General features: G+C 52.6%; 2 protein-coding genes and 1 long non-coding RNA gene across 5 annotated transcripts in view; 1 reads left to right on the top strand and 2 right to left on the bottom strand.

Annotated features, from left to right (window-relative positions):
- LOC116828491 (uncharacterized) overlaps positions 1-10,644 on the top strand; it is a 37,510-nt gene extending 26,866 nt beyond the window's left edge. The window contains exons 1-5 of one of the 3 annotated variants that reach the window (XM_075061023.1): positions 4,422-4,817; positions 5,292-5,535; positions 6,615-6,749; positions 7,838-7,951; positions 9,136-10,644. In XM_075061023.1, the coding sequence (XP_074917124.1) occupies positions 5,511-5,535; positions 6,615-6,749; positions 7,838-7,951; positions 9,136-9,995 (1,134 nt within the window). In that variant the 5' untranslated portion in view covers positions 4,422-4,817; positions 5,292-5,510 and the 3' untranslated portion in view covers positions 9,996-10,644. Of the gene's footprint in view, positions 1-4,421; positions 4,818-5,291; positions 5,536-6,614; positions 6,750-7,837; positions 7,952-9,135 lie in introns of those variants that run through there. The other 2 variants (XM_032786779.2, XM_075061024.1) reach the window with 2 other exon arrangements.
- LOC142045995 (uncharacterized) overlaps positions 1-17,089 on the bottom strand; it is an 80,601-nt gene extending 63,512 nt beyond the window's left edge. Inside the window, exons 1-2 of the long non-coding RNA XR_012654923.1 lie at positions 17,056-17,089; positions 16,888-16,936 (exon numbers count right to left, since the gene is read on the bottom strand). This is a non-coding gene — a long non-coding RNA (uncharacterized LOC142045995). The remainder of the gene's footprint in view (positions 1-16,887; positions 16,937-17,055) is intronic.
- PFDN5 (prefoldin subunit 5) lies at positions 12,749-16,253 on the bottom strand (the record flags this gene model as incomplete). The annotated part of the gene is made up of 5 exons (XM_075061218.1): positions 12,749-13,086; positions 13,216-13,321; positions 14,264-14,338; positions 15,564-15,595; positions 16,118-16,253. Coding segments are annotated over 5 exons (429 nt in total), but the record flags the coding sequence as incomplete, so codon positions are not given.
- Positions 17,090-22,460: the final 5,371 nt, after the last annotated feature.

Here is a 22,460-nt window from a genome sequence, read left to right as displayed (position 1 = left end):
CGTTCAGGAATGGTTGTTCCTAACACTGCGAAAAATTCTGTCGGGCCTAGTCTACCCTCCAATTAAACACCCAGTGTGATGAATTGGACTGTTCTTATGTTTGCTCTGAACACTGTGGTTGGTGCCTCAGTGTCCCCTAGGCAGTTCTTAAGTATCAGTGGGTGGAATAGGGTGGTGATTGTGCCAGAGCAAAGGGCCAGTGGCACCTACAATGCCGCACTCTGTCTCTAGCAACTGATGGCCTGGGCCCTCACGCAAAGGTGCCAACTGAAGGTGTTGGAGACAAAGGGATCAGGTACTCCTGCCCGGGAAGAGGAGCAAAGGCAGGCTGGAGGGGGTAGTTGGAGCTTGCTGGAGCGAGGAGTGAAGGCAAGACTAGGGCTGCTCACTGCCCCCAAGAAGGACCCGGCCGAGGGTCCTGGTTCGTGTATCACCAGCTCTGTTTAGACCTATCCTGTCATCGAATAAACCTCTGTTTGCTGGCTTGAGAGTCACGTCTGACTGCCAAGTTGGGCCGCAGAACCCTTGGCCATTCCCCAGGACCCCGCTGGTGGGCTCGCTGTGGGAAACATGAGGGAGAGGATGCTGAATGCTCCAAGGAGAGACCCAGGAGGTGAAGACGTGTGAGCTTCTTGCCCTGAACAAGTCTGCTCCAAGGGAGAGGAGGCTCCCCAAAGTCCTGACTGGCTTTGTGGGGAGCAGTTCCAGAGCATCGCCTGGGGACTCCGTGACACCCAGCTAAAATCTCTCAGAGATGTGGACAAAATTCACTCCGCTGAGAGATGTAGTTAAGCCCTGGTGTAGATACTACTAGGTGAATTGAAGAATTCTTCCCTAGACCTAGCTATTGCCTCTCAAGGGGATGGATTAACTACAATGATGGGACACACCTATTCCATAGCTGTAGCAAGCATCTACGCCACAGCTTGTAGTGTAGATGCAACCTCAGTGTAGGCTCCACAGTGTAGTCCAAGCCTAACGCAGCCTGTGACTGTGCTGCCTGGGGGAGCCAGCTGAGGTCCCTCAACTAGGGTGAGCTGCAAACAAAACAGGGCAGACAAACCCCAGAAACTGGTGGTTATTCCAATACTTAGGTTTACCAAGCCAAGTTCAAACAATGAAGTTCCCTTAAAGTGCCCAGCCCCAGGCCTCTGTCCAGACACATCTGTCAAACATAAGATTTTCAGGAATCATAGTCATATCTCATCATATAAAAGAAAAAGTTCTTCCAACCCCAAAGGGTCAGCTCCATACCCAGGTCCAAGTATAACTTAGATCGTACCCAAAATACATGTTGATAGCCAATTCTTATTAACTAAGCTAAAATTTATTAGAAAAGAGAGAGTTGGTTAAAAGATCAATATACATACAGACTTGAATTCAATTCTTGAGGTTCAGATACATAGCAGAGAGGAGCTTGTAGTTGTCAAAAGTCCTTTTAGAAATAGTCCATAGGTTATAGTCCAGTGTCCATATTCTCCAGTCAGTGACTGGGGATCCCAATCCTTGTGGCTTAAGGTTTCCCCTTCTTGAAACCCAAAGCAGATCTGAGATGAAGCAGGATTGTGTCCCAGGGTTCTTACACATTTCCAGCAACCTTTCGGACTGAGAAAACAATAGGCTTAACTCTCCTTCTCCCAAACATCCTGGCACTTAGCACAGGGTAACTTATCCATGAAACAGTTCAGATGCAGGTTACCACACCCTTCAAAGAGACACAGAGACAATAATACCATTTCACTCAAGTATCATCTTAAATGCTAATATTCCTTTTTTGATCTTTGAATCAAAGCTATAGTGATAGACAAGACTTGTTTGCTTACATCCCAAGACCTGAGCAAACACCTACCTCTAACAACGCAGACTTGCATTTCAAAGCTCTATTCATTTACAGACCTTCCTAACCAGTTTCTAAATCGGGCATGGGTCAGGTCAGTCTGTGAGGTAATTAACTCTTTCTGGCCGTCACCTTTCAGTGAGATATTGTATTACACTCATAACATCACACAACCTCCTATGTGCAACCTGATTTTAAGGTGGGAGGAGGCTGAGAAGCACCCCCACCCAGAAAGTTGCAACCCAACACCCCAATTGCTTTCACTGTCAAAAATTTCTGTGTAGTGATTTAAGGTAAGGGTGTTGGACACTTGACCGATGGTCCGGGCCAGGCTAGCCTGGTGTGTTTATATTTATGTGAGACATGTTAAGGATCTCAGCTTTTGTGTTAACCACAAACATTAAGTTTCTAGCTCTCATGAATGTGAAGATAAACTTTGTTCAAGATCAGAAATTTAACCCAATTTAGTAATGTCTGCAGACAGCCTGAAACATTGGCTCTGAAGAGTGTAACCCTCCCACCCTCCATTCATAACATTTGGGTGTTAACACTGGTGCCTAATGATGACTCATTTAAAATGTCAATTTTAACGCTTCATTGCGAATATTAGACCAGATGGGATGTCAAAGGGGGGTGGGGTTAAACCCAGTGGGAGGATTGAGATTTGCTGCAGAGAGGAAGATCCAGAGGGAAGAAAGGAGTTAGACAGGGAAAGGAGAGAAAGAAAAAGAGGAAGGACGATGGAGAAGGAAGAGAAGCAAAAGGTAGGAATAGCAGCCGAGAGAGCAGATTTCCCCCCACTGAGGAGTCCTGCATGTGACTGTAAAGCACTGAGCACTTTATCGTGACCGTCGAGTTGGGCCATATCCCGATCTTTGTGCAAACATCCCATGAGTGTCTCTGGGAGGTAGATCCGGCGCTTTTGTTCTCCTGTCTCATGACACACAAACAAGGGAACACTTAATAACGTGAAAGATGGATGAATTCAGGACTAAGCAGAGGAAACACTTTCCCCACATGCCGCCTCGTTAGCCTGCAGAACTCATCGCCACAAGAAATTAGCAAGATGCCAAAAGGGCTGGAACATTTCTGGGACTAAGAAGAGTTGACGATTGAAATTGTGGCGAGGATATTAAACCCAGAGCTTAATTAGAGGCCAAGAGACCTAAAACCGGGGGGCAGATTATCCCACATACACCATTCTCTGGGGCACCTGGCACTGGCCACTGGCTGAGGTTAGGACACTGGGCTAGATGGTCTGATTCAGCCTGGCACTTCCTAGGGAGCTGGGCTGGGGTTGTCCAGGCCCATGTATGAGGGGTGGAGATTTTTTTTCAAGAGGAGTTGGGGTGCGATTGTTGGGGGGGGGCAGGAGAGGCGTGGGTGGGTTGGGGCCAGTGGGGGAGGGCGTTGAGTCATGTGGATGCGGGTAGTGGGGGGTGGGAGATGAGGGAAGGCTGGTCTTTAATGCCGCTTTGTGTTCTTTCTGTGAGCAACCCCCCCCCCCCGCCATGGGCGGAGCTTGCCCCCCCCCCTCAGCCCGCATGAGCGGGAGTCTGACCCGCCACCCCAGAGCGGAGCTTGACCCCCCCCCGCCATGAGCGGAGTCTGACCCGCCCACCCAGAGCGGGAGCTCTGACCCCCCCACCATTGGAGCGGATGACCCCCACAGAGCGGAGCTTGACCCCCTCCACGGCGCGGCGTCTGACCCCGCCCCCGCCACCTGGCCGCGGCCTCGCCGTTCCTAGAGGTCTCCAGGAAACGCGGGGGCGGGAGCGGGCCGCGCAGGGGACCTTCTGTTCCCAGCAGCCCCCGCACCTGGCAGCGCAGCCCGGCTGCGTGGGAGCGGCCGAGAAAATCAACAATAACGGTGAGCAGGGGGGCCCATCCGGCAGGGGCGCGTCAATGGGGTCCTATCCGCGGCGGGGGGGCTGATCTGGCCCCTGGGGGGGGCGAGATCCGGCGAACGGGGGGGTGATCGGAGGGGGTTGATCCTGGCACCTCGGGGGGTGTGTGGCGAGATCCGGGCAACGGGGGTGATGGAGGGGCTGATCCTGCACCTCGGGGGGGGCAGATCGGGCAGCTGGGAGGTGATTGGGGGGGCTATCCTTGCCCTGGAGGGAGAAGGGCCGAACGATCCGGCAGCTGGAGGGTGATGGGGGCGAGATCTCGGGGGGGTTATGGGGGGCTGATCCTGCACCTCGGGGGGGGGCGAGATCCGGGCAACTGGGGGGTGATGGAGGGGGCTGATCCTGGCACCTCGCGGGGGGCGAGATCCGGGCAGCTGGAAGGTGATGAGGGGGCGAGATCCAGGGGAGTTATAGGGGGGCTGATCCTGGCACCTCGGAGGGGGGCGAGATCTGGGCAGCTGGAGGGTGGTTGGTGGAGAGGCTGATCTTGGTACCTCGGGGTGGGGGGTGAGATCTGGCAGCGGGGGAGGGTAATGAGGGGGCTGATTCTGGCACCTCGGGGGAGAGGGGCGAGATCCGGACAGCTGGAGGGCAATGGGGGGGGCGAGATCAGGCCAGCTGGAGGGGGGACCCTGATCCGGGCAGTTGAGGGGGGGAGAGAGAGTGATCGAGGGTGGGTGTGATCCTTGGCTGCCTGGCTCGCTGCCCAGCCTGACCCCTGAGCACCGATGAGACTCGGGGCTCCCACCCCCTGAGTTTGAGAGCAGTGGGTGGCTATCAGCTGGGACCTGCCAGCTCTCTCCCTGCCTGCCGGGGGTGATTCACCACTGCTTTGTTCTCCCTTATGAACTTTGCCATCAATTACCAGAGGGGGAAGAAATTGTTCTGTTGGGTGCACAGCTGTCAGCAATTACGACACTCCAAGTGAGCCTTTGGTTTCACAGTCTCTAAAAACCAGGCTCCTTTCCTCCCTCAAACCCAGCAGATCTGTCCCAAGTGACATTACTCTTTACCAGGATTGTCCCTGCCACCTCCCAGCTGAAATTGGAACTTAAAGCTGCCAGGAACAGGTATATTTCAGCCTTCAGGCATTCCCTTACAATGCAAAGGAACAGGCCAGGAGCACAGGGAGATATGATCTCGGTTGGGGAGGAGAGGTCTCTGGACACTCCCAGCAGTGCAAACCAGAAGAACAGAAAACTAAAGCATTAGTTCTGTTTAAAACAAAAATTGTGACTTTGTAAGAATTTTTTCTACTTTCTTAATAATTTTTTTAAAAAGCTCTGAAAACAGGCCCCATTTCCTGAAGGACTCATCCACCCCCACATACTACTTCCCTTGTAAGAACTTAATATTGGTATCACAGTAGAACCTAGGAGCTGTAGTCACAAATCAGGACCGCGTTGTGCTGGTGCTGTACAAAGAAGGTTGGTCTCAGCCCTAGAGACTGTGTTTTGGATTATTTTGTCCCCTCTCCCTCTCCCCAGATGCGTTAGAACATAAGAATGGCTGTACGTTAGTGGGATTTTCTTTTTTTTTTTCAGGTTGAATCTTCAGTTTAAAAGACAACTTGTGGGGAGAAACTAGCCAGAAATAACTTCTGGCTGGAGATCCAAAAGTTTGTAACCGTCAGAGGAGGGAGGTTCTGGAATTGCCCCTCCATGACTCCTAGCGGGAGGCTAACACCTTGTGACCAGTAGGGAGCGGGGTGGATTGACCTGGGAATGTCGTTTTAGTTTTACTGGGACTGTCTGCATGGGAGAATGGGAGAGCAGGGGATGACTTTAGGTGAGGGATGGTACCTGAGCCAGGAACGGGGGTGGGACCAGTCCACACCTTTGCCAGGGAAACTGGACAAAGGGCGAGGGAGAGAGGAGGAGAGCTGGCTGGAGGGATTTTTAGTTTCAGTTTTGGGCTGGCTGGGAAGAGGCAGGGAACCCCAAGTCTGGGGTTTAAGATCCTTGCCGCCCAGAGGGACCTTGCTGAGGGGTCTTGGTTGTACCTACAAACCGTGCTTGGGACTGTGATCCTGTTGTCTTATAAACCTTCTGTTTTACTGGCTGGCTGAGAGTCACGGTGAATTGCAGGAAGTGGGGGGTGTAGGGCCCTGACTCCCCCACACTCCATGACACACCTTAACTAGCTGAAAAGCTGGAGCTTGATACATTTATGGACAGGATTTTATGACTGGGCTGCTGCGGTATCAAGGGACCGGGCTCCGTGACTCAGGAGGTTCCTTCCAGTCTTGAGTTCCAAAGAGAAGTGACTAGATCTAACCTTACTGAAAAAGCCTCATGTCAGAATATTCTGTACCCCCTGGAACAGAGCGGGGAGGCCTCAAGCTGGACTCCCAAAGACCAAGGTCCCTCAAAATCAGTAGCTGCTTTGTGGAAGGTGTTGACTTCAGTTCTTAGGAGCAGGGAGTGAAAACTCTGGGCTGGATTCTCCTCCACCCCCCACGCCCCCCAGTTTTCTGCTGCTGTATCTCTAGAGACTTCAGTGCAGTCCCTCCTGACTCACCTCGTGTAGATGACTAGGAGAGGAAGGGTGGCTAGCGCACTAACCTGGGTCGCCAAACATAAGGTTTCAGATCCTTGCTCTGCCACAGACTTCCTGTCTGACCCCCTCAGGCCAGTTACTTAGCTGCTACATGCCTCAGTTTTCCCATCTGTAAAATGAGGCTAAAGATGGTGTGACCTCGTTTGCAAAGCCCACTGAGCTGTATAAGAGCTAAGTATTATCTCCCTGTGCTCCAGTTGCAATGAGACTAATGCTTCCCTACTCCAGAGGGGTGTGATAAGGATATAAGTTGCTGTGCTGCCAATGACAAGATAATGAGTTCTTACTTGCTTTGCTTTCTCCATTAGGTCTTCAAGTGCATCCAGCAACAGTAACGCTGTGTAGAGAGACGGGGGCTGCAGGGGCAAGCTGGGAAAATAGCCTTTGGATTGCCAAGGTGTTGCCTGCGCAGGAAACCCTGACCCACACATCTCGGAGTGCAGGTAATGGTGCAGAGATGTCCCAGTATGCCCTGTACAGCACATGCCTGTTAGAGGAACCCTGACAGGACCTGAATGGGAGTGTCAGGCTAGGCTAAAACAAATAGGAATTGGGGTGTCTGAATCCCCTAGGGAGCTCTGGGGAGCAATTGCAGCCTTGGCATCTAGATTGCCACTGCCTAGGCACTCTGCCTGTGGCTAGCAATGCCTACTTCTTAGAACATGGATGATGCAGCACTGGGAACTAGGCACACAGGGCTGGGTTTTCAGGGTTTCAGCACCCAAAAGTGAGGCTGGGTTTTCCAAGAGCGTTCCTGAACTCTGAAAACAATGATGCCTAAACAGGAGCTGAGCTAGCCCACAGTGCAGTTAGTTTGTGTCTCAGTAGCCCGTGTGATATGCTTTGCCCGGGCTCCTTACCAAAGGGTTGGGTGTTTCCTAGACTTCTGCTGAAGCAGTTCTATTAACCTGAGCTCTCAGGAGAAGCTCTTGGAAGAGCCAGATTTGCACTGGGGTTCAGTCGTAGCCCTTTTAAGGGAGGAAGGATGGCCCAGTGGTCAGGGCAGCAGCCTGGCAATCTGGAGATGTGGGCTTAGTTGCCTGCTTTGCCACTGACCTTGGGCAAAGTCACTTAGGGACAGATTTTTCCAGGAAATCTGATGGCTAAGAAGTGCCTCAGTTGGTCAATGCACAGCTCCCATTCACAGCAATCTGATGGCTGCAAGGCAAAGTCGAAATAGGAAGTGGATTTTGAACACGAGAGGGTAGTGAGCCCCTGGATCAGCTTCATCGGGGATGGTGAGGTCCCCATTAGTTGGTCTCTCTAAATCAAGACTCGGGTGTCCTCTAACTCACCCGCTTGTCGTTGGGCTCAGGGCAGGACTCGCTTGCTGAGGTTCTCTGGCCTGTGCTCTGCAGGAGATCAGGCTGAGACACCACAGTGGTCTCTCCTGCCCTTACTGCTTAACTCCATCTCCTGTCAGATTCAAGGGCTGTATGTGTGGGGAACAGGCTCTGTAGGGTGTGAGAAATGGTGATGCTGCCGTGGGGCGGAGAGTTAATAGGCTGCGTTCTCTTCTCCCCCCCGTTAGCAGGATTCCTGACTCCTCACGTCTCCTTCCCCCCCCAAATGGAGCAAGAAGAGCCGTGCGTGGTGGAGCTCCATGACTCTGATGACCCCGATATCGTTAGACGAGTCTACATAGGTGAGGATGGATGCAAAGCCAGGAGCCACCGATGGGTGAAGTGTGGGTGGAGGGAGCTGAGACTCAAGGGGCGGAGGGGACTCTTTAGTTCCACCTGTCCTAGCCTAGCGCTTCCCGTGTTATGTATGGTACTTGTCTGGCCCCGTTCGCACTGTATCTAAGCACCCTCCAGTTGTCAATGGCGTTCTCCTCACACATCCCTCCGAGGCAGGGCCAGGCATCCCCATTGTTCAGAGGGGGAACTGAGGCCCAGGGTCACACAGGAAGGCTGTGGCAGAGCAAGGACTCAAACCCCCTGGGTCTGCCAAGTCCTAAGCTAGTGGCCTGACCACTGGGCCATTCTTCCCATGTGAATGCAGGTGTCACTCATGAGACTCCTGGGAGGCTGCTCCCCTCAGAGCAACCTGCTTTTTCACTTACCAGGTGGCTTTCTTTGAAGGGAAGAGGGTGCCTGGAGGTTAATGAGTGCAGAGTCCTCTGCAGGCTGGTGCCTCAAGGAGCCACCTTCAGGGTGAACCTCAGGTCCCTTGGGCGGCTTTAATTCCTCCATTAAACTGCTAGCATCCAAAGGGCGTCCTAGCCCCATCCCTCCATGCTCTCCCTGCATGCGGCAAAGCTTGGCATCGCTTTGTGCAGATCCCTCTCTCTGGCGAGGGGCCCATCCCACCTGCGATGGGTGGGGGTGTTGTGCTGTGCCGCTGGCTAAGTGGGGGGGGGGTCCCCTGTGTGCTCCAGTTTTGCAGGGAATAAGAAGGGGTTGTTTTCAGGGTGCGAGGCAGCTGGGCTCCCGCTCGTGCCCATTCTCTTCCATACAGGGTGGGTGGCTCCCATGTCTCATGGGTCCTGGGCTGTAACTACACTTCCAGCCAAAGGCTTCCCCATCCAGTTCTCATGGGGTTTGTGGGTCACTCTTCTCACCTCAGCCTAGCTCATGAAGGGGTGAGGCTGAGGGGAAGCTTGGGGCCTCTGCCGGATAATTGGCCTCTGCCGTCTCTCCCACCCTGAGGACTATGGGAGAGACTTTAGAAGCTGCTTGGAGAATCCAAATATCCGATTGCTGTGAATTTTAATGGCAACAGGATCTCCGATCCCTTGGGCTGCTCTGCAGCGCTCAGCTCTGGCTTCCCAGACGGAGCCCCAGGGCTGTGCACTTGTGCCAACCCTGGCTCCCCTTTGCTTTCCAGCTGATGATGGCATTGTGAGTGAGAGCGAGGAGGAGCTTCAGCACGAGATCATCCAGACTGTCATCCCCCACAGCCCACTGGCCAAGAAGCCCAAGAAGAAGGCTTCCCAGAGAGCTGACGGGAACAGCACCAAAGCCCGAGGGCCAGAGAGTCCGGCAGGGCCACCCCCTGACTATGGTAGCGAGTTGGTTGAATTGGCTGGCGGGCAGGAGGAAGAGGGGGGGATGGTGGTGCGACACCGCGGGGCCACCGGCCGGCAACGGCCCTTCATCTGTAACGAGTGCGGCAAGAGCTTCAGCCACTGGTCGAAGCTGCTGCGGCACCAGCGGACTCACACCGGCGAGCGGCCCAGCACCTGCAGCGAGTGTGGCAAAAGCTTCAGCCAGAACTCGCACCTGGTGCAGCACCGGCGCACCCACACCGGCGAGAAGCCCTACCGCTGCGGCGACTGCGGCAAGAGCTTCAGCTGGAGCTCCAACCTCATCCAGCACCAGCGCATCCACACCGGCGAGAAGCCCTACCAGTGTGGGGAGTGCGGCAAGAGCTTCACCCAGAGCAAGAACCTCATCAAGCACCAGCGTACCCACTCGGGCGCCCGCCCCCACCGCTGCACTGAATGCGGCCGCGGCTTCACCCAGAGCACCAACCTCCTCAAGCACCAGCGGCTCCATGCCGCCCGCCAGAGCCAGGCCTGCCCTGAGTGTGGCCAGGCCTTCCGCGAGAGCGCCGAGCTGGAGCGCCACCGGGCCGAAGCCCATGGGCACGAGCCCTACATCTGCGTGGAATGCGGGGAGAGCTTTGCCAAGAGCGCCACGCTCAACCGGCACAAGAGGGTCCACAAGCCCCTTTTCGTGCGCTGAGCGACAGGTGTGGAGCAGGGCCGTGCCCGACACGTGACCACACATGGCCTCAAGATGCGCTCCGTGTGGTTCAGTGTGTGGCTGGCCACAGCGTTGATGCCTCCAAAGCATGACTACGCCAGTCAGGTGACTAGCCCCAGCATCACTGGACATGGCTGTCCATGGTATTGGTGTGTGCTGAGCGGGGCCCTCCACAGTTATCGATGCATGTTGAGCATGCCTGTGCCATCCATGACATTGCTGAGCATGCCCGTGGCCCATCATGTGACCTTCCATGATCTCAACGAGCACTTAGCATTGGCAAGGCACGGGGCTGTCTATGGTGTCACATGGCCAGCCGCTAGATTGGCCACACGTGACCCGCACCAGCACAGTGTCAACGTTGTGGTCAAAGCCTTGGAAAGCAGACCTCAAAAAAAACTCACAGGAGACAGAGCTACAGCTGTACATAAGGTGGGGGGCAGGGACCAGGGGTGGGGGATGTTTAAGGTAGAAGCCATAATACTCAACAAGGCAACTGCCCATCCTAGGGAAACCAGCATCTAGGTGCAGGGGAGGGCATCCACTCCTGGGGGGTGATGTTAAAAGCTGGATTGTGGATGAGGAGGTGCCTCGTGTGTAGAATAAAATTCTGCTGTTTTTGGGGGTGTAGATTCTGTGTGGTTCGGGCTTGTTGGAAAGGAAATGGCACCTCGGTTCCATATTTGGGGTCCTGCTCAGAGTGGGGGGGCCCAGGTATTGTGCTAATAACGATAATGGGGGCAGGGGAAAATTGCATGAATTAATCACAGGTTCTTTAAGAACCTCTTGTCTCCTCCCTCCCCCCCACTCCACCCCACCCCACCCGGCAGCTTTCTGTGGACATGCCCCAGTGGGCTAGCATGGGACAGGACTTGCCCTTCCGAGGGTGTGGGCCGGTTGGAGACTGAAATAAGGAATAGGCAATGGAAGTGAAAGAGTGAAGCAGAACAGAAGCTCCGAGCCCAACCCCCAGCCTGTCTGTGTTCCTTCTGGCCTGGGAAAGCCCCTTCGGTGACCTAATGCAAGGCACCTGGCTGGCTAGGAATCCCCTGAGGGATCCCTCCAGGGCATTGGCCATCCATGCAGTACTGAGGCCTGGCTCAGTTGCATGGGCTGCTCCCAGTGCATACAAGTGATAGGAAGAGCTGTTTCCCTTTGCCTGAGGTTTTCACAAGTGATTGATTAGTGTCCAACTCAAGAGGACAGTGTCCCCCCCCCACCCCTTAAAGAGCGTGGGCACTCAGCACCTGGTGAAACACAGGTCCCAGGATCTTGATCCCAAACTGCAAGTCACTTCTCTTCAACACCTGGAGTTCTTGGGCATGATTGGCAGAAGCGGGCAGGGCATTTTCCCCCTCTGGGTGACTTGGCATGAGCTGTGTCTTGCTATATGGGGTTAAGACCTCAGGGCCTGGCTTTTGCTAGCCAGTAGCCCCCAGCTCCTGCAGGAGTTTCAGACAGGCTGCTTCCGCCAAGGGGAATAGAAACTAGTGGCAGATCAGCTATGAGGGCTGTCTATTTTTGGAATGAAACTCAGCAGGAACCATCAGCTGGCATGTCTCTGGCCAGCTGTGTTGATGCTCAGTAGGTGCTGGTCATAGAGGTTTTCTCCTCTAGCTCTATTCACCACCATTCTCCATCCCTGGCAGCAGGTGGCTTTGAGCTAGTGGCAGGTAGATTATTTCAGGTTGTGAAGATGTTGTGTGTGAATCCCTTCAAAGTGATGGACAGAGGAGCTGTGCACAAACAGAGGCTGAGACTGTTAGTTACCTAAGGGATTTGGACACACCATAAAGGGAATCCAGGTGTTTGAATCCTCAGGGAAGCATTAAAAATGTTAACTCTAAGGACTGCATCCAGGGACAACAAAGGTGAACCAATCTCCCTTCCTGCCTCTCTCAGCAGCTGGAAACAAAGAGGGAGGGAACTCTCCTGCCTCTAAGCAGCCGCAGGGAAAGAGCCAGTGGCATAAGATGCTGACCAAATGCCTGCTTCCAGTTTGGGCTTAATTTCCATGGCAACCCTCTGCTCAAGGTCTACATGCAGCTTCAAGCCTGGCCAGTATTACCCCACCCCCAACCATGTCACATCCAGCCCATCACATCAAGGCCTGGCCCCTGCTGCCTCTCAGAATGGTAAACGGGCACTTGGGGGCAGCAGGGAATGGCCACTGCTCCTCACAGCCCTTCCTCCTCCCCCAGCAGGAAACTAGGTCCCTGCTTGTAGTGTTCAGTGGCTGGAGAGGAAACAGGGGGGCAGGCAGGGGCCCTGGGTAGGACCAGAAGGTACATGTATCTGACAAGAGACACACCCACAGCTTGAAATCCAGCCAGAGGCTAAGGGTGCTGGTAGATGCCAGTGACTTGCCTTGTGTCGGGCGCTCACCAGATGCCATGAGGGAATCTTCACACCAGCTCACACAGGAACCACCTTGTTTCCCTGTAGCACTCCAGCCCAGACCTGTCAATTAGAGACTAGGGCTCCCTGAAGAGGCACCCCCCACCTCCATCCCCTGCCCCCCTCCTCTTCTGGAGCCAGAGCCACCGTTCCAGTAGGGCCTTTGCTGTTGTGTGGAAGAGGCTCAGAAGAGGGCAATGGACAGAACCTTTAGACAGACAGATCCACCCCACACATCAGCTGGCAACAACTTCCAGTGGATTCACGGGCCACACCGACAGCTGGAAGGCGTCCTAGCCCCACCCCTCGTGTAGCTCTCACCAGAGGTGCCCGAGTACCATTCAGCACTGCTTTAATTTATCTCACACATTGATATTACCTGCCACATTCAAAAGGGGACGACTTTCCCACAGGTTTGCATTTAAGACACCACGCACATAACAGCCACCAGCACAAAGAGCAGATGCTTCCCGACGGCCGGGAGGGCTTCAGCCCCAGCTGCTTCCTCGGTGATTTTAAGACTCTGCTCGTAACAGAACAAAATGCCTCAGTCACGCCACGGCGTGCGGGGCCCGGGGTACCGATCCCAAAGGCTACGCCTTCGTTGCTGCAGCCTGTGAAGCCCCCATGGCCGTTAGCTGCTGGATCTTCTGGCTCATCATTTCCATCACAGCTGCAAGGGAGAGAACATGCACACACACTGAAGGGAGTTGGCCAGGGGCTGTTCTAGCTGTTAATGGGTGCCAGCTGTGGGCACCGCCCCAGAACCAGGTCTGCCAGAAAAAGGCCAACACATCCGTACCTTGTTTCATGGCATGTTTTTCCTGCAGTGCCGGCTGAATTTTCTCCATCTGTTTGGTCAGGAAGTCGATCTTCCTTTTGAAGAAATCTCGGGCATTGTCTGCTGTCTGCAAGAGGAAAGGTGGCATGATATGCCCACTCTAAGGAGAGGCGGGCACTGGGGAGGGGCTCACCCCCTGCCTGAGGTGCAGTGACAATGAAGCAATGCACAGGACAGAGAGTAAACACTTGAATCGCTCCAAGATTTGGCTGCTCAGGTAGTAACATGCTTAGCCTTTCCACGGCACCTTTCATCAGAGCACCTCAAAGCACTAAGTAAGGCATGCTGTGAGGCTTCATTAGTTGTAGGTGTACCTATATATCACCTCATCTGCTACTGAAATGCAGCCACCTCTGGGGTGGAACATGACAGGTGTCCAACAGCGCATCCCAATGCCACAAAACGAGATGGAAATTGATGGCACCATCTCTGACTGAAGCAGCAAGAGGCGACAGCACATAACCATCCATCTTTGGCCAGGGTTAAACCCCTGATACTTGGGAAAGGGTCACTGGACTGTTAATGGTCAGCAGGTTGGTTTTACAGCTGCCCTGACAGATGGTAGCACCCAGCAGCAGAGTCGCCCAGCAGGCTGAGGCACTGCTCCAAGGGGAAGAGTGCACCACCACTGCCTGCTTGGATTTTGAAGGTTTCTCATCAAAGAACCCACCTGCTTAGCTTGCAAGATCCAACTGCAGTGTACCCCAAGGAGGTCTGGCTAAGGGAATGCAACCCAATCCCCAAGCAGAGAATTGCAGCGCACTAACCTCACTGGCCATTTACCTAGCCTGCTGTCACACACATCCCGCCACTCCCAGGGGAGGGCCTGCAGGGTGTACAGCAGGAATTCTGTGCTCAAGGAGTGAGTGCCTTTTGTACAGAGGTTGGGGTGGGGGAAGAGATGGCTTTAAGTCAGTTTATGTGCAGGTAAAGCACATCCTGCCGCTCCCTGGAGCACACCAAGTCTAATGCTGCTGTCACGGTGGGTTGGCTCATGAATGCTTCCTACCTTTTCTACGTAGTAGCCTGTCCCCACGTCTACCAGCACGTAGCCGACGTCGGAGAGCTTTCCGGGGACGTACATCTGCCAGGGAGGTCAAGGGAAAACACCGGACCAGCAGGGGAACCATAAGAGAGCAACAAGGTTATGGTGATAGGTCCTGGGCAAAGCATCTTAGCTCCAAACCTCCTGCAAGGGGGCAGATCCTGAGCTGCTATAAAGCAACAGCGCTCCTTTGAGCACAGACAGATCTGAGTGTGCAATCTGCCCACAGCTTCAGTTTAATAAAGCAGTGTTTTACTAGATTATATTGTGGTGGCAGGTTGAAGTCTTGACCAAACTCAGGGCCCCACTGAACCGGGTGCTACACAAACATGTAGAGAGAGAGTGAGTCTCTGTCCTGGAGAGCTCACAGTCCAAACAGACAAGACAGAGAAGGTGGAATGGGAAACAGGTGCAGAGAAAGGATGTGATTCACGCAGGGTCATACAGCAGGTCAGTGCTGGGAACAGAACCCAGGTCACAGGCCAGTGCCCTAACCACTGGACCACATTGCTAGATATGAACTGGGCAGGCCCCATGGGAACGACTAGAACCGATTTCAACAGGGATCAAAAGATCAGATCAGTCCCAAACCCCCTGGGTGATGCTTGGCCAGAGGAGAAACCCAAGCCAGGATTAATGGGAGGGGGTTACAGAGAGATACCAAGAGCATTGCAATATCCCAGTATCGCTGGAAAAATCAATTGGCTGAGGAGGCAGCAGGGACTGAGCATGGAACTAGAAGCCCCTGTTCATTCCCAGAGCAGGGGCAATCCAAGCAGCAGCAGGGCAAGTGCCCCTAGTGCATCTTGGCCAACAAGCCTCAGCCCTACCATGGAGTTAGAGGGGAGCTCATGCTCTACCAGCCTCCTTGGTTCTTGGCCCCTCTGGCAAGGAGGGGGCTAGTGGGCCAGCTGGGGTGTGGGTTTGGGATGTGGATGGCAGGCCACATGGAACAGCACAGATCATTTAACAGAGAGGTCACTGAAACAGCCGTCCAATGGGAGCAGCTTTGGTCACCCTCAATCCAGGCAGGATTTAGACTAGTGACAAAAAGGATCCCTGTGACTCTTCCCAGCCTCCAGTCCCCTGACTGGAAATGTTTAACTCTAGCCTGCTAGCTGCCGGCTGCATACAAGGCAGAGCAGGCTGCATCCTTGGGCCCGAAGGGTTAAGTTCCCCATTGGGGTGAGAATCAAAATGCCAGGGTAGCAAGGAGCCAGAGCACAATGTCAGCAGCATCTCCGAGGTGGTGGGTAAAGGATACAGAGCTGGTTAGCGGGACTAGCAGCTCCTTCCCTGGAGACAGAAACAAATGCCTGTTATTACCCAGGCACTACCCGCTACCGCACAGTATGGGGGGTGGAGGAGGGCTCCAAACAGCAGTGGGGGGGGGGGGGGGCAACACCTGATATGGGGTGCTCATCAGCATTCAGAGGCTTTGCACAGTGGGTAGTTAATGTAAATGCTTGCCCTCATAGCATTTTTTCCTCGATCTCAGAGCTCTTGAATTGATTACCATACAGACCTGTAAGGAAACTGAGGCCCCAACTAGGACCGGTGGCTGCCCAAGTCAGTGGCAGACATAAGGATCAAGAGTCTGGTGCCCAGTGTTTTGCTCTAACACTAGTGAAACCTCCTCCCTCGGACTGGTCGCGTGGGATAGGGAGCCATTCAGGTTGGCCAAGACACATGACGAAGCTGGAGGATATGAGCAGCTTGGGGGGTTAACCCGATGCAAACGCAAGGGGGGCCTCTGCGACTGCCCCAATTCCCAGATGGCCTGGGGGAATGGGCCTGAGGTGGCAGGGGGTCTGCCGCCGACCTTCATATTGCTTTTGTTGAGGCAGTTCAAGACAGTCCTTGGCTCCACGTACTTGGTCTGCACCAACTTGAGCTGGGCGATGGGGAAGGCGAGGGAACTCCCTTCCTGGGGGGAGAGCACAGCCACGGCGCAACGGGGCGGGGAGACCCGGCATCATCTAGGGGGGCAGGAGAACAGAGGGATGGGGATGGGGCTCCGCAGGCTCGGGGCCCCTAGACGGGGGAGGTGTGGTGGGAGTCTCGGGGGGCGGGGCCCCTCAGCGGGGCTTGGCGGGGGTCCTCGCTGGGGGAGGGTTGCGGGGGGGGGCGGGCCCTCAGACGGGGAGGCGTGTGGTGGGAGTCTCGGGGGGCGGCCCCTCAGCCGGGTTTTGGCGCGCGCTCGGGGGAGGGTTGGGGGGGCGGGACCCTCAGACGGGGAGGGTTGTGTGGGAGTCTCGGGGGGCGGGGCCTCAGATGGGGCTGGGGGAGGTTCGGGGGCGGGGGCCTCAGCCGGGGCTTGGCGGGGGTCTCGCTGGGGCGGCGGGGCCCTCAGCCGGGCTGGCGGGGGTCCGCTGGGGGCGCGAGGGCCCTCAGCCGGGCTACGGGGGCGTCTCTTCTCGGGCTGGGGGCGGGTCCTGACCTTGGTCCAGCTGGTTCTTCAGACTCGAGTTGCGGCAGCGGTCACTCCGTGATGTTCACCTGTGCGCCATTTGGGGGAGAGTATGAGGCGCCCGGGGGGCGCTCTGGGGCGAACACAGAGCCACTCTATGGTACGGACACTCTCTGACCCAGTCTCTATGGTTTCCTTGGGCCAGCATTGGCTCTGTCGGGCTAAGCCTTTACGCTTCCGGTGCATTGCTCTGTGGGATAAACGTCTGGTCTACTTCCGGTCGATTGCTCTTGTGGGGGAAAACGTCTTGTCTACTTCCGGTCGCCATTGCTCTGTGGGGATGAACGTCTAGCCTACTTCCGGTCGCCATTGCTCTGTGGGGCTATCCTCTACTTCCGGTCGCCATTGCTCTGTGGGGCTATCCTCTACTTCCGGTCGCCATTGCTCTGTGGGGCTCAACCACAATTAGAGCCTATGGTGAAGAGTTGAGAAGTGAGTCCTTGCTCAGTTTCAAGGGCAAGGTGGCCTGCCAGGTTGCAAAGTCAGTCCACCACAGCAGGGATGTGTCTGTCTCGTTCTTATACCCCGGGGGATGGTCCTAACAGCACTAAACTCCTAGACCAGACATTCTCAAACTGGGGGTGGGGTGCAGAATGTATCAGGAGGCAGAGGGGGTGGAGAAATTTAAGGGAAAAAACTGTCCTGCCCACATTTTACCCACAGCACTGAATAATTAGCAAACCTGATTCCTCCAGAGGTATCAGGTCCTCAGCTGGCAGCGTGCAGCATCATGTTCTGTTGAGCTTGCATACCATTATCTAAAGTCAGTGCCTTCTGTGCATTAATCCCTTTGTGCACATTTAATTGTAAGCAGCGACCACAATCAGTTTTGGGCTTTTGCTCTTATTACAATAGATCGTTGGCTCTGTTTGAATCAATGCCTTACTGTTTTTAATATCTAGGGAGAGTTGCAGGTTGATTTTTGTTACACCAGTATACGTACTTGTTTGGCAAGAGGCAGGGGTAGGTGCGTAAACTACTATAGGCACAAAGAAGGGGACAAGATCAAATAAGTTTGAGAATAACTGTCCTAGACTGATGCTGGAATCCCCCTGCCTTCCCCTCCTTACCCATCAGCACACAATGGGTTCCTCAGTCTATCAGAGAAAGGAAGAACATGATCCACTGCCTGGAAGCTAAAGCTAGATAAATTTAGAGTGGAAATAAGGTGTCAATTTTTATCAGAGAGTAACTATAGAAGCAACTTATCAAGAGTCACGCTGGATTCTCCATCACTGGCAGTTTTCAAAGCAAGATCGGCTGTTTTTCTTCAAGATCTGCTCTAGGAATTATTGTGCGGAAGTTCTATGGCCTACGTCATACAGAAGGTGAGACTAGATGATCACAATTGTCCCTTCTGCCCTTGGAATCTATGAACTGGAAGCACCTGATGCTGACCTCCCAGGCTTCAGAGGAGAGGCAAATATAATTAAAGCAGATAAATTGCTATTAGCAGCATAAAGTCACTGTAAGCTATTTTCATATGTACAGAAAGACCTGCACATAGTAACTGCAGGTCAAAACTAATTCACGTAAATGAATAACTAAGATTGATTTGCATACAGGTTAATTAGTTCCATACTATTTAACCCCCATCCTGAATATTTCTGCAAGATCCAATTTTCCTCTAAATCAGCTCCACAAGGGTCACTTCAGTCAGTTGTGGAGCAGGCTAGAGCAGTGTATCAGTGGACAGTAACCTGGCAGAGTTAGACAGAATTGGAATTAAGGCCAAGGTCATGGGTGCTAATGGCTCTAATTTTTTAAAAGATTTTCCAAGATGGGTTCAGGACTTTGCTTTTGGGAGTTCAGTGAAAGATGGCATTTCTACTACAGATCCCCTGCTATCATGCCTGACTCTTAGTTTAGCAGCAAGACAAGTCAGTCAGGGTTATTGGACTGCTCTAAGTTTACTCAGGGCATAGAAAGTCATGGGGGACAGAGGGAAACTTGAGAACAACCTAACACAGAGGCCCCAGCCCCTTTTTACCCACAGCGTGTTCGCCAAGAGAGGCTGTCACCTTACCAATGTAATAAACTCACATTAAAATAAATGTGCATTGTAAGCTTTTTAGGGTGGGTGGTCTTTTCATTCAGTTTGTACAGCCCCTAGCACAATGGGGACCTGCTCCTAGGCACTACAATACAAATAAAGAAGCCAGTCCAGTAATCAGTGACAGCAGGTTGGATGAACACCAGATAGAGGGGACAGACTCAGCTCTTTGGGTTTTACACAGCTCCATGAGTGGTCATTTTACATCCAAGTTGCTCCTTGGGGTGCTTAGAGGACCTCAGCGTGATGCTTTTCATAGAGGCAGCAACAGGGGCTTTACGCTGGGGCTCTCCAAGCACAGAGGCAGACTCTGATGTGATAGCATTACCTACTAAAGCAACACACACAGACACACGGTGGTGTGAAGGTGCAGGTTAGAAGGGAGAGGCACACCTACCCTCTAGAGACCATCCTAGGCAGAGGGAAAATGAGGGGGCTAGTGCTGAAGACAGTTATTAGGCAGCATTTGGCCACTAAAATAACTCAGTCAGCTAGAGGCAGAACTACAGCCAAGCCCCCCTGTAGTGTGGGGGCTGCTCCCAAGCAAGGCAGAATAAGTTGTTGCAATAGGGCACAGGACGCTGAGGCCAGAGATTTGGATTCTAGGGCCAGCATTTCCACTCAGTCTGTGGAACCAAGTCACTTAATCTGCCCTGACTTTGTTTCCCCTCTAAACAAAGTAAGGTCAGGGCCTCCCTTTATGAAGCATTAGGTGTCCCACAGCCCTATCAAGTTTTCTGGGGATAGGAGAGAATTCCCCCATCACCAACCCCACACTTTGTTCCTGGAGGTGTCTACAGCAGCTTCTAGATCCACTTCCAGCTCTCCTGATGGGCATGCTTCATGCTACTCTCCCTCCTTGACTTTGTGTATTGACAAAATCCAAACTACCAAGCAAAGAGTGAAACCCAAGCCACTGTTAACAGCTCTGAAAGTTAAATCTCCTGAAAACCCTCCTGCCGAAAGCTTGCAGCTGGCATGGCATGTCACATGGCCAGAGCCTCCCCTGAGACATAAGAACAGCCATACTGGGTCAAACCAAAGGTCCATCTAGCCCAGTATCCTGTTTTCTGATAGTGGCCAATGCCAGATGCCCTAGAGGGAATGAACAGAACCAGTAATCATCAAGTGATCCATTCCCTGTCACCTATGCCCAGCTTCTGGCAAACAGAGGCTAGGGACACCATCTCTGCCCATCCTGGCTAATAGCCACTGATGGATCTATCCTCCCTGAACTTATCTAGTTCCTTTTTGAACCCTATTACATTCTTGGCCTTCACAACATCCTCTGGCAAAGAGTTCCACAGACTGACCCTGTGTTGTGTGAAGAAATACTTCCTTTTGTTTTAAAACCTGCCACCTATTGATTTCTTTTGGGGACCCCTAGTTCTCGTGTTATGAGGAGTAACTAACACTTCCTTATTCACATTCTCCACACCAGTCATGAGTTTATAGCCCTTAGTCGTCTCTTTTCCAAGCTGAAAAGCCCCCATTTTGTTAATCTCTCCTCAGACAGAAGCCATTCCTTACCCCTAACAACATTTGTTGCCCTTTTCTGAACCTTTTCCAATACATCTTTTTTGAGATGGGGCAACCACATCTTCACCCAGTATTCAAGATTTGGGCATCCCATGGATTTATATAGGGGCAATATGATATTTTGTGTCTTATCTATCCCTTTCTTAATGATTCCCAACATTGTGCAGTGGCAGTCCAAAAAGCAAACACTGAGTGGATGTTTTCAGAGAATTATTCACAGTGATGCCAAGATCTTTCCCTTGAGTGGCAACAGCTAATTTAGATCTCATCATCTTATGTGTATAGTTGGGATTATGTTTTCCAATGTGCATTACTTTGCATTTATCAACATTTAATTTCATCTGCCATTTTAGTGCCCAGTCATCCAGTTTTGTGAGATCTTTGTGTAGCTCTTTGCAGCCTGCTGGGAACTTACAAAAGTTCTTAAAATAATTATCTATAAATTTTGCCACCTCACTGTTTACCCCTTTTTCCAGATAGTTTATGAATATGTTGAATAGGACTGGTCAGACCCCTGAGGGAAGCCACTATTTACCTTTCTCCATTGTGAAAACTGACTATTTATTCCTACCCTTTGATTCCTATTTTTTACGAGTTACCAATCCATGAGAGGACCTTCCCTCTTATCCTATGACAGCTTACTTTGCTTAAGAGCCTTTGGTGAGGGACACTGGCAAAGGCTTTCTGAAAAATCTAAGTACACTATAGCCACTGGATCCCCCATATCCACATGCTTATTGACCCCCTGAAAGAACTCTAGGAGATTGGCGAGGCATGATTTCCCTTTACAAAAACCCTATTGACTCTTCCCCAACAAATTATGTTCAGCTATTTGTCCGACAAGATTGTTCTAGTCTCAACTAGTTTGCCTGGTACTGATGTCAGGCTTACCTGCCTGTAATTCCCAGGGTCACCTCTGGAGCCCTTTTTAAAAATTGGCATCACAGTAGCTATCCTCTAGTCATTTGGGACAGAAGCTGATTTAAATAATAGGTTATGGACTACAGATGGTAGTTCTGCAGTTTCACATTTGAATTCTTTCAGAGCTCTTGGGTGAGTCCCATCTGGTCCTGGTGACTTATTACTGTTCAGTTTATCTATTTGTTCCAAAATCACCTCTATCGACACCTCAATCTGGGACAGTTCCTCAGATTTGTCACCTAAAAAGAATATCTCAGGTGTAGGAATCTCCCTCACATCCTTGGCTACGAAGACTGATGCAAAGAATTCATTTAGTTTCTCCGCAATGGCCTTGTCCTCGAGTGCTCCTTTAGCATCTCGATTGTCCAGTGGCTCCACTGGTCCAGCAAAGAAGCAGAGGCCTCTGCAAATCTAGGGCAACAAAGCTGCAGTTAAATACTGCAACAGGACTCCAACACACTTGAGGCCTTCATTGGCTTGCCCCCCGCCCAGTCTGGGCTTTGTACTGGTCTACTCAGGAAATCTAATATTAAAAACCCCCAAACTGCCATCAGATCTAGGTCACCCTGCCTCAGCATGAAGGATGGGGAATGTGCTACATAACCTCTCTCCGTTCCTTTTGGCCCTGCATTTCTGTGGTTCTACACCAGGAAGGTTTTGCCAGTATTCTACTCGAATGGCTGTATCAGTAAAACCCTCCTGGTGCAGAGGCCTCTATCTGAGGTCTTTAGTCAGCTATGCTGCTGTAACAACCCCCTTCCCCAACCAACTCTGACGCCCAAGGTGGTTTTTTAATACCATAAAACAGCTCTCCCCCCCCTCCATTACCAGCAAAACTGCACCCAAGACTAAGATCCTCCCTCTCTCATCCTGACTGATACTGGCAAAAAGACATCCCACCCCTAGTCAGAGGATAGAATGGCAGCAACTGAAGGAAAAGCAGCAAAGTGTTGTAAGGTGTTTTGTCCAATGCAGGCCCCCTACCAGCACATGCGGTGTAGGAAGATGGCCCTTTGATGAGGGGCAATAGTAGCATCTAACCTTAAAAATAATCACTGCCTCAGTTTACCCAGAAGAGATTGGTCTAGATCAGAGGTGGGCAAACTATGGCCCACGGGCCACATCTGGCCTGTGGGACCCTCCTGCCTGGCCTGAGCTCCCGGCCTGGGAGGCTCGCT

The sequence above is a fragment of the Chelonoidis abingdonii genome, chromosome 26 (assembly GCF_003597395.2).
Source record: "Chelonoidis abingdonii isolate Lonesome George chromosome 26, CheloAbing_2.0, whole genome shotgun sequence".
Lineage (NCBI taxonomy): Eukaryota > Metazoa > Chordata > Testudines > Testudinidae > Chelonoidis > Chelonoidis abingdonii.
This window is presented reverse-complemented; position numbering and strand designations above follow the sequence as displayed.